At 43.8% G+C, this 11,138-nt stretch overlaps 1 protein-coding gene across 1 annotated transcript; it reads right to left on the bottom strand.

The window, feature by feature from the left end:
- Nucleotides 1-3,174: 3,174 nt before the first annotated feature.
- Nucleotides 3,175-10,921, bottom strand: creld1b (CRELD disulfide isomerase 1b). The gene is made up of 11 exons (XM_028993459.1): nt 10,766-10,921; nt 9,341-9,463; nt 8,521-8,603; nt 8,325-8,435; nt 7,650-7,741; nt 7,298-7,477; nt 5,994-6,089; nt 5,243-5,326; nt 5,053-5,148; nt 4,798-4,938; nt 3,175-4,493 (listed from the first exon to the last, which is right to left on the bottom strand). Exons 2-11 carry the CDS (start codon nt 9,455-9,457, stop codon nt 4,273-4,275), a joined length of 1,221 nt encoding a protein of 406 aa, XP_028849292.1. The 5' UTR covers nt 9,458-9,463; nt 10,766-10,921; the 3' UTR covers nt 3,175-4,272.
- Between the last annotated feature and the right edge of the window lie 217 nt (nt 10,922-11,138).

The raw sequence follows: 11,138 nt of genomic DNA, 5'->3' as shown, positions 1-11,138 counted from the left end.
TGTGTTTCAGGTGTTTCCGTATCTGCGTTTCAGGTGTTTCAGGTGTTTCCGTATCTGCGTTTCAGGTGTTTCAGGTGTTTCCGTATCTGCGTTTCAGGTGTTTCCATGTTTGCTTTTCAGCTTTTTCAGCTGTTTCCGTGTCTGCGTTTGAGCTGTTTCTGTGTCTGCGTTTCAGTGTCTGTGTTTCAGGTGTTTCCGTATCTGCGTTTCAGGTGTTTCCATGTTTGCTTTTCAGCTTTTTCAGCTGTTTCCGTGTCTGCGTTTCAGCTGTATCCATATTTGCGTTTCAGGTTTTTCAGGTGTTTCAGGTATTTTCGTGTCTGCGTTTCAGCTGTTTCAGCTGTATCCATATTTGCATTTCAGGTGTTTCAGGTGTTTCCGTGTCTGCGTTTCAGGTGTTTCAGGTGTTTCACTGTCTGCGTTTCAGGTGTTTCAGGTGTTTCCGTGTCTGCGTTTCAGGTGTTTCAGGTGTTTCCGTGTCTGCGTTTCAGGTGTTTCAGGTGTTTCACTGTCTGCGTTTCAGGTGTTTCAGGTGTTTCCGTGTCTGCGTTTCAGGTGTTTCAGGTGTTTCCGTGTCTGCGTTTCAGGTGTTTCGGGTGTTTCAGGTGTTTCAGTGTCTGCGTTTCAGGTGTTTCGGGTGTTTCAGTGTCTGCGTTTCAGGTGTTTCGGGTGTTTCAGTGTCTGCGTTTCAGGTGTTTCAGGTGTTTCTGTGTCTGCGTTTCAGGTGTTTCAGTGTCTGCGTTTCAGGTATTTTCGTGTCTGCGTTTCAGGTGTTTTGGGTGTTTCAGGTGTTTCCGTGTCTGCGTTTCAGGTGTTTCAGGTATTTTCGTGTCTGCGTTTCAGGTGTTTCAGGTGTTTCCGTGTCTGCGTTTCAGGTGTTTCGGGTGTTTCACTGTCTGCGTTTCAGGTGTTTCAGGTATTTTCGTGTCTGCGTTTCAGGTGTTTCAGGTGTTTCCGTGTCTGCGTTTCAGGTATTTCGGGTGTTTCAGTGTCTGCGTTTCAGGTATTTTCGTGTCTGCGTTTCAGGTGTTTCAGGTATTTTCGTGTCTGCGTTTCAGGTGTTTCAGGTGTTTCCGTGTCTGCGTTTCAGGTGTTTCAGTGTCTGCGGTTCAGGTGTTTCAGGTATTTTCGTGTCTGCGTTTCAGGTGTTTCCGTGTCTGCGTTTCAGGTATTTTCGTGTCTGCGTTTCAGGTGTTTCAGGTATTTTCGTGTCTGCGTTTCAGGTGTTTCGGGTGTTTCACTGTCTGCGTTTCAGGTGTTTCAGGTATTTTCGTGTCTGCGTTTCAGGTGTTTCAGGTATTTTCGTGTCTGCGTTTCAGGTGTTTCAGGTGTTTCCGTGTCTGCGTTTCAGGTGTTTCAGGTGTTTCAGGTGTTTCACTGTCTGCGTTTCAGGTGTTTCAGGTATTTTCGTGTCTGCGTTTCAGGTGTTTCAGGTATTTTCGTGTCTGCGTTTCAGGTGTTTCAGGTGTTTCCGTGTCTGCGTTTCAGGTATTTCGGGTGTTTCAGTGTCTGCGTTTCAGGTATTTTCGTGTCTGCGTTTCAGGTGTTTCAGGTATTTTCGTGTCTGCGTTTCAGGTGTTTCCGTGTCTGCGTTTCAGGTGTTTCAGTGTCTGCGTTTCAGGTGTTTCAGGTATTTTCGTGTCTGCGTTTCAGGTGTTTCAGGTGTTTCCGTGTCTGCGTTTCAGGTGTTTCAGGTGTTTCAGTGTCTGCGTTTCAGGTGTTTCAGGTATTTTCGTGTCTGCGTTTCAGGTGTTTCCGTGTCTGCGTTTCAGGTATTTTCGTGTCTGCGTTTCAGGTGTTTCAGGTATTTTCGTGTCTGCGTTTCAGGTGTTTCGGGTGTTTCACTGTCTGCGTTTCAGGTGTTTCAGGTATTTTCGTGTCTGCGTTTCAGGTGTTTCAGGTATTTTCGTGTCTGCGTTTCAGGTGTTTCAGGTGTTTCCGTGTCTGCGTTTCAGGTGTTTCAGGTGTTTCAGTGTCTGCGTTTCAGGTGTTTCAGGTATTTTCGTGTCTGCGTTTCAGGTGTTTCCATGTCTGCGTTTCAGGTATTTTCGTGTCTGTGTTTCAGGTGTTTCAGGTGTTTCCGTGTCTGCGTTTCAGGTGTTTCAGGTGTTTCAGTGTCTGCGTTTCAGGTGTTTCAGGTGTTTCCATGTCTGCGTTTCAGGTATTTTCGTGTCTGTGTTTCAGGTGTTTCAGGTATTTTCGTGTCTGCGTTTCAGGTGTTTCAATGTCTGCGTTTCAGGTATTTTCGTGTCTGCGTTTCAGGTGTTTCAGGTGTTTCGGGTGTTTCAGGTGTTTCAGTGTCTACATTTCAGGTGAGAAGGTGCAGGGTTATGCGAGTGCTCGCATGAGGCAGGGCATAGAGAGGAGGAGAACAACACTTCTGGGTATAGTTCCCACATTTATTTCCCAGATAGGTGACACCCTGGGGGGTGCATCCTTGACCAATTATCAGAGGTCTTTTGTATAATTTGTGGTGAAGTTTAAAAGTTGAAGAAGAGACTGTTCTTCTCTATGCAATGCACAGATTAAATAATATAATTGTAGAACTCATTGAGCAAAATTCTGACTAGAAAAAGGTTTCTTTATTTTAAATAAGCCGGTAGGCAGTGTCAGAATCACTACAGACACTTTTGTTTAAGCTAAAATGATCAAAGTGAGCGCAGATGGTGAATAACCTCCTCACTGTACACACGTCTCCACAAAAGACAACGGTCTGTCTGATATGACGAGGGGGAGCAGTGGTGAAGGACGCCTTTTGAAGTCCACGGTCATCTCCACAGTCTTGAGCATGTTCAGCTCCAGGAGTACCAGCAGCTCAACTTTCGGTTGGTATGCAGAATGATGGTGAGTCCATCCTGAATTTGGTGAGTCCAAAAATGGTGGTGTCATCTGCAAACATTTTACAGCTGACCTACGCACCATCATTTTGCCTAGCCTCTAGGCATTTCGCTGTGTCACCGTGTGCTGTGCTGCAGTGTCTCACAATGACAATCACTTCACTTTCACTTTCATAATGCTTATTGGGACCTGTTCAGGTCCAAGGTGGGCCTAAAAAGCATGCATTTTTATACAAGCTACTTGAAATAAAGATTTACTACTTGAAAGCATTTAGCTGAACATTAATTTCACTCCTACACTCTCTAATAACTTTTACTGATGTGTTAACTCACAACATTATTTAAAAACTGTTTTAATGCCACATAGTAAATCAGCACATGCAAAAACAGTCCATCCATTCATTCAGCGAAATTCATAGATTAACATTTTTTTCAAGGTGAAATATTTTGCTACATATTTGTGGCTCGAAGCAGCAACCAGACAACCATAAATAGCAGCAACCATAAATATGAGAAAGAAAAAAAGTCACAGCCATGGACATCACAAAATGGGTGATGGTTCTTCCTGATCAGAGAGTGATTATGAAATGGATTTTCTCCCATTCTTGTCCCGTTTTACAGATTTGTGCATCATGATTGCCATTCTGGATCCACTGTGCAATCAACTGTGGAATTGGTGACCTCTCCACCGGAGCTGCATAGGTATAGCATTGGACAATACAGTGTATAAACTTTTCATGATGAGTAAAATAAATAGCAAAGTGTTTTATTTCTGGTGTACTTAAGCTTAGCATAAGCTGCAATTTTCTGCACAGAACTTCACCTTTGTAGACATGTGTGGTTAAGTCTTACAAACCCAAGGTCATACAGAGGCAAAAAAATAAATAAAGTGGCATTAACTTATGAGAAAAAAAAATCTAGACTGTACAGGCCATATAATAATAATAATAAAAACAAAAAAACAGTAACCAAAGACTAGAAATGTCCAAAATGCAGGAGGTCTAAAAACAACTATCTACATAAACACACACACAAACATACATTTTTCTGTGCTAATCACGCCATCCCTTACAGTTTCTATGTGGAAAACTCATATATTAATCATCAGTTCTGCATCTTATTTCATGCATTTAATTCTGAAAATGGAGGTTTGGAATGTTTTTTCTCATGCATTTCAGCAGTTGGACCCTCTGCATTCCCATAAACCCTCTGAACTGGTCTGTGAGGGATCTTGGTCAGCAGCAAGATGCAGGAGTTTAGTGTTCTGGAGGGGGCGCAGGGATGTACAGGTTCCTGATTCTAGTTCTCTTGGCCTCTCCCAAAGACACAAGGTTTGCATTAATATGCTTCTTCTTTTAGCTTTCATCGTCGCTCCACTGCTGTAATCAACAGTACGTAGCTTCAGCTCCGCAGTTAATGAAGTTCTTCTCTATAGTTAACGTCCCTTAAGGATTCCATCGAGCATGCGGTCCCCCTTCTCAGAAAGCCAGTAACCAGCCATTGCAGCCACACCCCCAATGAAGATGGCCGTGAAAACCATGTCCCCTTTAGCTGCAAGTGTAGCCAGGGCACAGATGACCACTCCAAAAAACATCTGCTGCAGAACCAGCACCTCGTCGTCGGTCATGTCATCAAACAGGCCTTTCTCTGGTCCAGCTGCATGGAAAAAAAGACCAGCATTAATAGTATTTAGTACATTTATAGAATTTCAACCGGCAGTGTTATTTACTCGTAGATATGGAACCAGATTTACTGCTAATCACAATCGAGACATTTTATGTTTAATGCAGGTGAAATGATGTCTGTTGTGAGGTATAGCAAACAGGAAAAGCCTTACACATTCCAGCTAATTCTGCACATGAAATTTGTTTATGAAATCAAAATCTGCATTTCAAAAAAATAAACCACCCCAGTCATTACCATCTCTAATACAAAGTGCGTGCAATGTGAAGGTACTCACTTGGTGGTAGATTCTCCACACAAATGCTTTCCCTGCGGATGAAGCCTTCAGCACATTCACAATGGAAAGAGCCCTCCTCATTTATACAGGCCTCATTCAGGCCCGGGCAGGCTATTCCTCGCTCACTGCACTCATCCACATCTGACAAAAAGGATTCATTCAGTCAAATCATCCTGCAAAACCCTATTCATTCATGTCATTTAATCAGAATTATAATGTCTAAGAAATAAAACAGGAGGAGCTGCTGATCCCTACCCAGGCACTTGGCCCCACTAAGTCTATAACCTCTTGCACATTTTTTACAGCGGGCGGGACCACTGCCCATGCAGCCAATACACGACTGGTCACAACCTGTGGAGACAAACATACACAAAATACCATCACACAAATCTAATTCCACTGTGAATACTGCAAGAAGAAAATGGTGACGCTGACTGACGCTGACCTCTGCACTCATAGGAGCCCTCAGTGTTGAAACAGTACGTGTTGGAGGGGCAGTGGGCGAGTTCGGTGCCGCACTCGTCAATATCTGTAAACCCATTGCAGACAAACATCAGACACATATTAATCTTGAGCTTGGCTTGGCCTCGTAAAACACCAGCTTCAGTTATACTGATATTGTCCATATAAGGACTGCATCAGTGGCTGTGAATCAAGTGTCACAGTACAGAAGTCATGCCTAACTTCTAAAAAAGGCACATCCAGGACACTCCATTTAAAATATTGGAAATGCCCATGCAAAAGTATCAGAATTTGCCCCAAAACTCCACTGTCCATTTTTAAGTAAGTAAAAACTGTGTAAAATGTGTCCATTTATTACTTGTTAAATTACTAAAGAATTAATATATTACACCATTATATACATGTAGTCGCGCTTGCAGGCATTCGGGATTTTGGTTAGGAGGGGCTGCCCATGCCAAGCCTGTTTAAATTGCTGTAGCCTGCTGCTGATTTCTGCGAAATGGCAGATGCAAAACTGGAATTTAGAAGTATCGAAACCATTTTAGTATGTTATAATCTATTTTTAAGCTAAGCACTGTGAAAACTTTCTGTATGCACTGCACGGATCTGCTGTAGTCGGTCTAACCCATTCTTCTGATTATTCACAGCATGAATAGAGGGATGGAGAGATCATGGACAATCAGACTAGAAATGTTCAGTGCAACAAATAAATACAAAATAAAATAAAGACCCACCTATGCATTTGCTGTCATGGAGAATCCACCCTGGTTTACAGTCCAGGCACTTGTTCTCCTGAGGCCCCATGCATTTCTTACAGGAGTAGTAGCATGCTGAATTCACACACACACACACACACACAGAATCAAGCAAAATAGAATTACTGGCTTATTTAAAACATTTAAAACTTATTTAAGAACATGAGCATAAACTAGGTCTGCAAGAGTTGCTGAAGATTATGACTTGCTTGATTGGGCTAGCAGTAACCTGGAGAGATGTGAACCAGTCACACCCCCTACTGGGTGTGTTATTGGGATTTTATACATTTATTGTTAACTGTTAATGTTCACAATTCTGCGCTGTGTTGTGTATTTTTATTTCAGCACCGCTTGTGGGGAGGATACCTTGCTCAGTTGCACCTTGCTGTTTTGGGATTCGAACCGGCAACAGTCCCCACTTGGGGTGTTGACATTAATCTCCTAATCAATGGACGATTCTGCATCAATGCAGTGCAGAACATAATCTATATCATAATGCTGTTGCTTGGTGGCATAAAAATTCCCTTTAAAAAGTAGTTTTGTCCTGTGCAAGCACGGCGATCACAGTTGAAATGTGTTGAACTTTGACCCCTGCCTGTCGTGACCTCTTTTCGCATGACCGATAGAATGAAAGTGGCCTAGTGTTTAGTTGGCCCCTTCAAAACACACACACAAAGCAGGAATGGAGGATACGCTGATGAGTTTAGAAAAATCCCACTGATTATTTGTGCTCAGCGCTGCGGTGAGCTGCTTCTTAAAAAAACGGCGAGCTGAAACCTCGCGGCGAGTGCAACGCATGCTGCGTTCGGTCTGAAAGTAGCTTTCAATTTGCTCCAATGAACAGAAAAAAAGTGTAAGTGTTCAGTCCGCACTCACCTGACACCACAGACACCCGAGTCAGGCATTTCTCTCATGGTTTTGGCGGCAGAAGGCAACAGTTTTTCTGCCCATTGTAGCAAACCAAGCGTCTACCCAGGTGAACGAGACCGTAACGCTTAAAAAACATCATGTGAATGTCGAAATGTATGGGATGCATCGTAATGCATCAATAATCAGGTCATTGATAATTTAATTGAATCGTTAGACCAGTCAAGGTTCACACCTCTAGTACCCACACACTGCTTCCCGGGCGCCTGTCATGGCTGCCCACTGATCAGTAAGGGTGATGGTTAAATGCGGAGGAGACATTTCACTGTGCCACCGAGTGCTGTGCTGCGGTGTTTCACAATGACAATCTCACGTATGCTAGGTGATTCCAGTGTTGCCACTGTACGATTAGTTACCAGAACAGGGAGGGTGCGTGTGATTGGAGATCTTCTCCCTGTAGTAGCCATCAGCACAGTCCTGGCAAAGCGCTCCTGAGTATCCAGGGTCACATACACACTCCCCTCCACCAAGACGCGTCCCTTCGCCTTCACAGCGTCCCAGTCCCCCACACACACCACCATGGCCTGAAGGACACACTACAAAATACAGTCTTACTTGTGAATATTGGATATTTTTGGATTAAAAATCAAAGAAACATCCTGCTATTCTTTGTTAAATTCATTTGCAAATTATAAGTGCACGATGCGCAAGAGGTTGGCTAGTGAGGGGAATTTGGAAGATGATGGGAACTGCTGCTGTAGCATGTACCTTCACAGTGAGGACCGAAGCGTCCGGGTGGGCAGCAAAGTTTGAGTTCCTCAATGCAAAGCCATTCAAACAGATCTGGGGCCTCCAACTGCCTGTCAGACGAGATATACACACATACACAGTACAAAACAGACAAATAAACTGGTGGGGAGATGGCAGGAGAGGTCACATTTATGAAATGTAACTATTTAATTACTATTACCAATAACAATAGCGTACACATAGACTTTATTCGCATTGAATCTAGGATCATCTGAGCAAAAACTGCAAAAAAAAAATGTTGATTTCTGTCTGCCAGGGTTCCGATCTTAACAAGGAAGTGAAAGTACATTGGTCTCTCGCTGTAAATAATTTCCCAGATATTGTTCCTAATTTACTGGTGGGATGTCTGGATAACCACACAGCCAATGACACTCCTGTCCAGGATGCCACTGCCTCTCATGCAGATTTAGTAGTACATTTCCGCTTCCTAACAACCTATTAGGCTCTCCTTTCTCATTTGGCTCAAATCAATATCAATCCAAAAGGCAGAGGTGTTTGGCTTTGCAACTGAATTATAATTAAAGAAAAAGAGAAGACTGGTTTGGCTGGGGCTTGTTGATATAAAATATTAGATTTGTGTATATTTGTGAGAGATATGATTCGAACCACAGAGGAAGGTCATAATGGTCTTACCTGTGAAACCACCAAGTCTCTACCTGGTCCTCTATCTGCTCCAGCAGCTGATTGCACTCGAAGTCAGCCTTCTCGCATGCAGCTTCCACAATCTCTAACAGCCGCGTTTCACTACAGGAGCGTGAAAAACCATCCATTCATAAGCACATGTTAATATGCTGCTATCTTAAACATGCACTTTGGAAAAAAGTCCCACCTGCGAGCATATTTGGCCAGCTTCTCTTCTTCCCAGGCTGTGTTCCCACCACCAAAGTTCTTATTGGCTGTCCGCTCGAGACCCTGCAACAGTTCTTATATTTCAGCCTACTTTGATTTTGTCAAATGTTTAATGGTTTATAATGATTTAGCAAGTTAGCAAAGTTTAAAATAAAATTAATTTATTGCACTCTGTTTTGTGACCTTTTTGACATATTATGGGATGTACTGAGAAGGGTCCGTGTAAATACTCTATCCACCCCATAGTTAAGCATTAAAGCCACCGCCTCCTTGGTGGAGGATATTGGCCTCACTCATTAGTTGCCCAGAGAACCTGGAGCCAGCAGGTGACCCCCTCTCTCTGAAATGAGGCAACTAATAAAGGACTGTCACGATCTGATTGCTTTGATATAAAATTACATTTCATGGAATGTCTATATTCATTTATGTGGGTGTAGTTATATTACCCAATGGTTAGTCACCAAAGAGGTCTGGTGACATTTTAATTTAATCTAAGCATTACATATCAAATAACTTGTCCATGCCCCAAATTATGCAAAACCCCTGGACAAGGACGGTGAATATATCTGAGGGAAATAAATGTAGGTCCAAGAAGTGTTGGCTTCTCCAAACACTGGCTCCATACCTGCCGCCTGCCTACACTCAGTAGGTTCTCTCTCTCAGACAGCAAATATGAACCCAAAACACACATGGAAACACATGAAATGACTGGCCGTGCAGTGGCTTCAGATAATTCGATTCTGGCAGTGTGCTTCTTTCGCCGTTGGATGGTAGACAAACTCTTCACGCCAGATCCATACCTTGATGAAGCTCTCTGTGAGCTTACGACACGTCTGGCAGGGTGCGGTGTGCACAATCACCACAAAGGTAAGTGACAACTGCATCAGAGACAACTGGAGGAACCAAGACCACCACATGATGTGCTGCAATTTCACAAAAGAAAAAAAAACAGTATTTAAAGTATTAAATTAGTCAGGATGAAGCACTTTATATTGTTTCATATTATGCGATGCAATAAACGATCGCTCATCTGTTAACACACAGAAGGTGAAATGACTTTTAGATGATGTGCTTCGTTTCACCACAGCGTGTTAGTCCATGTCTATCAAGACTCTGTACTTACTAATCGGCCTCGGCGCTTTTATCACAGGCTCGTCAATGATGACTTTTTTTTAATTAGGAAATGAAATCATTAGTCAGGAGCAAGAGCGTCCTGTCCTGGTGTACCACATCAAGGCAATCTCATTATATCACAGGCACAGAAGCACTGGCCTACATCAGTGACCTTAAAGGTGGTGATCAGCTGCCGCTGATTTAAACCGGAAAGGTGACGGTGACAGAGGAGCGCACCCAGAACTTATAGATGACTGTGGAGCCCGCTGTAGCTTCCATTAGATCGTGCCGTAACACAGGAGGCAATCTTATTCATTCATAATCTCAATACTGCAAACACATTACAAGCGAGGATATTAAAAACAATAATACACAGCCCCTCCCCTAAAACGTCTCCACCAACCGTCATGGCCTCCAAACATGCGAAGCATCGCAGTTGCAATGCACACAAATGTATTTTTTTTTAGTTCCATCGCACAAGACTCTGAAGAAGACCCCGTAATCAGAAGGTTGCCGGTTCGAAAGCACCGACCCCACACACTGCTCCCTGGGTGCCTGTCATGGCTGCCCACTGTCACCAAGGGTGATGGTTAAATGCAGAGGACACATTTCACCGTGTGCTGTGCTGCAGTGTTTCACAATGGCAAACACTTCACTGTCACTTTTCAGAACAATACGAGAGATGTCTCAGCAACCTTAATGTAGGCTCCAAAAATAAAACTGAACCTACCGAACATTTTCTCAGGGGAGACGTTCAGGAGACGTCAGCAACCCTGTATTCACGATGCATTAAACAGATGTCTGGCATCATGTAAACATATTGGTCTTCTGTTTGTGCAGCTGAACGTTTAGTTGAAAGCCGTGACGATCCACATGGAGGTCTGAATAAAATGATGCTCATGTGACTGTAGATAAATATGCGGAATGGAAGCGAACTCCCCACCGAGCTGAGAAACGAGCAAGAAGAATCAGCATCAGAGACGCATGTTTTACTGACGAGGAGAATGCGCTCCATTCACCACAGCCATGGTGAACATGACACCAGAGCCGGACCTGTGCTAGCTAGCGGCAGCGCAGCTCCCTCACCGGCCTTCGCGGCTCTCACTTCCTACCTTGCGTCAGTGCCGCCTCGTCAGTCGGTAAATGGCTTCAGCGCTTTAAATCCCTTCAGCGCGTTGACTGTAAGAAGCAGTAAAGCAGGTTTATCTCCGTCTCCGGCTGAGACATGAGCGCCGGCAGCTAACGTTCTAGTCGTTTCCGGCCATTGCGGCGTCAGCGCAGAGTCCCGCCCACCCGTCCAGAAGACCAGCTTTCAGCCAATAGCAGCGGTCTGAGGAGCACTGAGCACCAATCAAATTTAACCAGGAGCAACATCAACAACAGTCGTAGGACACAAACCCAGGGCGGGGCGACAGACACACACACACACACACACACTTATATCAGCAGTCAGTGAAGACAAATGATATGATTAATGTTTGCTAT

The sequence above is a fragment of the Denticeps clupeoides genome, chromosome 10 (genome assembly GCF_900700375.1).
Source record: "Denticeps clupeoides chromosome 10, fDenClu1.1, whole genome shotgun sequence".
Lineage (NCBI taxonomy): Eukaryota > Metazoa > Chordata > Actinopteri > Clupeiformes > Denticipitidae > Denticeps > Denticeps clupeoides.
Note: the sequence above shows the minus strand (reverse complement) of the source record. Positions and strands in the feature narration are given on the sequence as shown.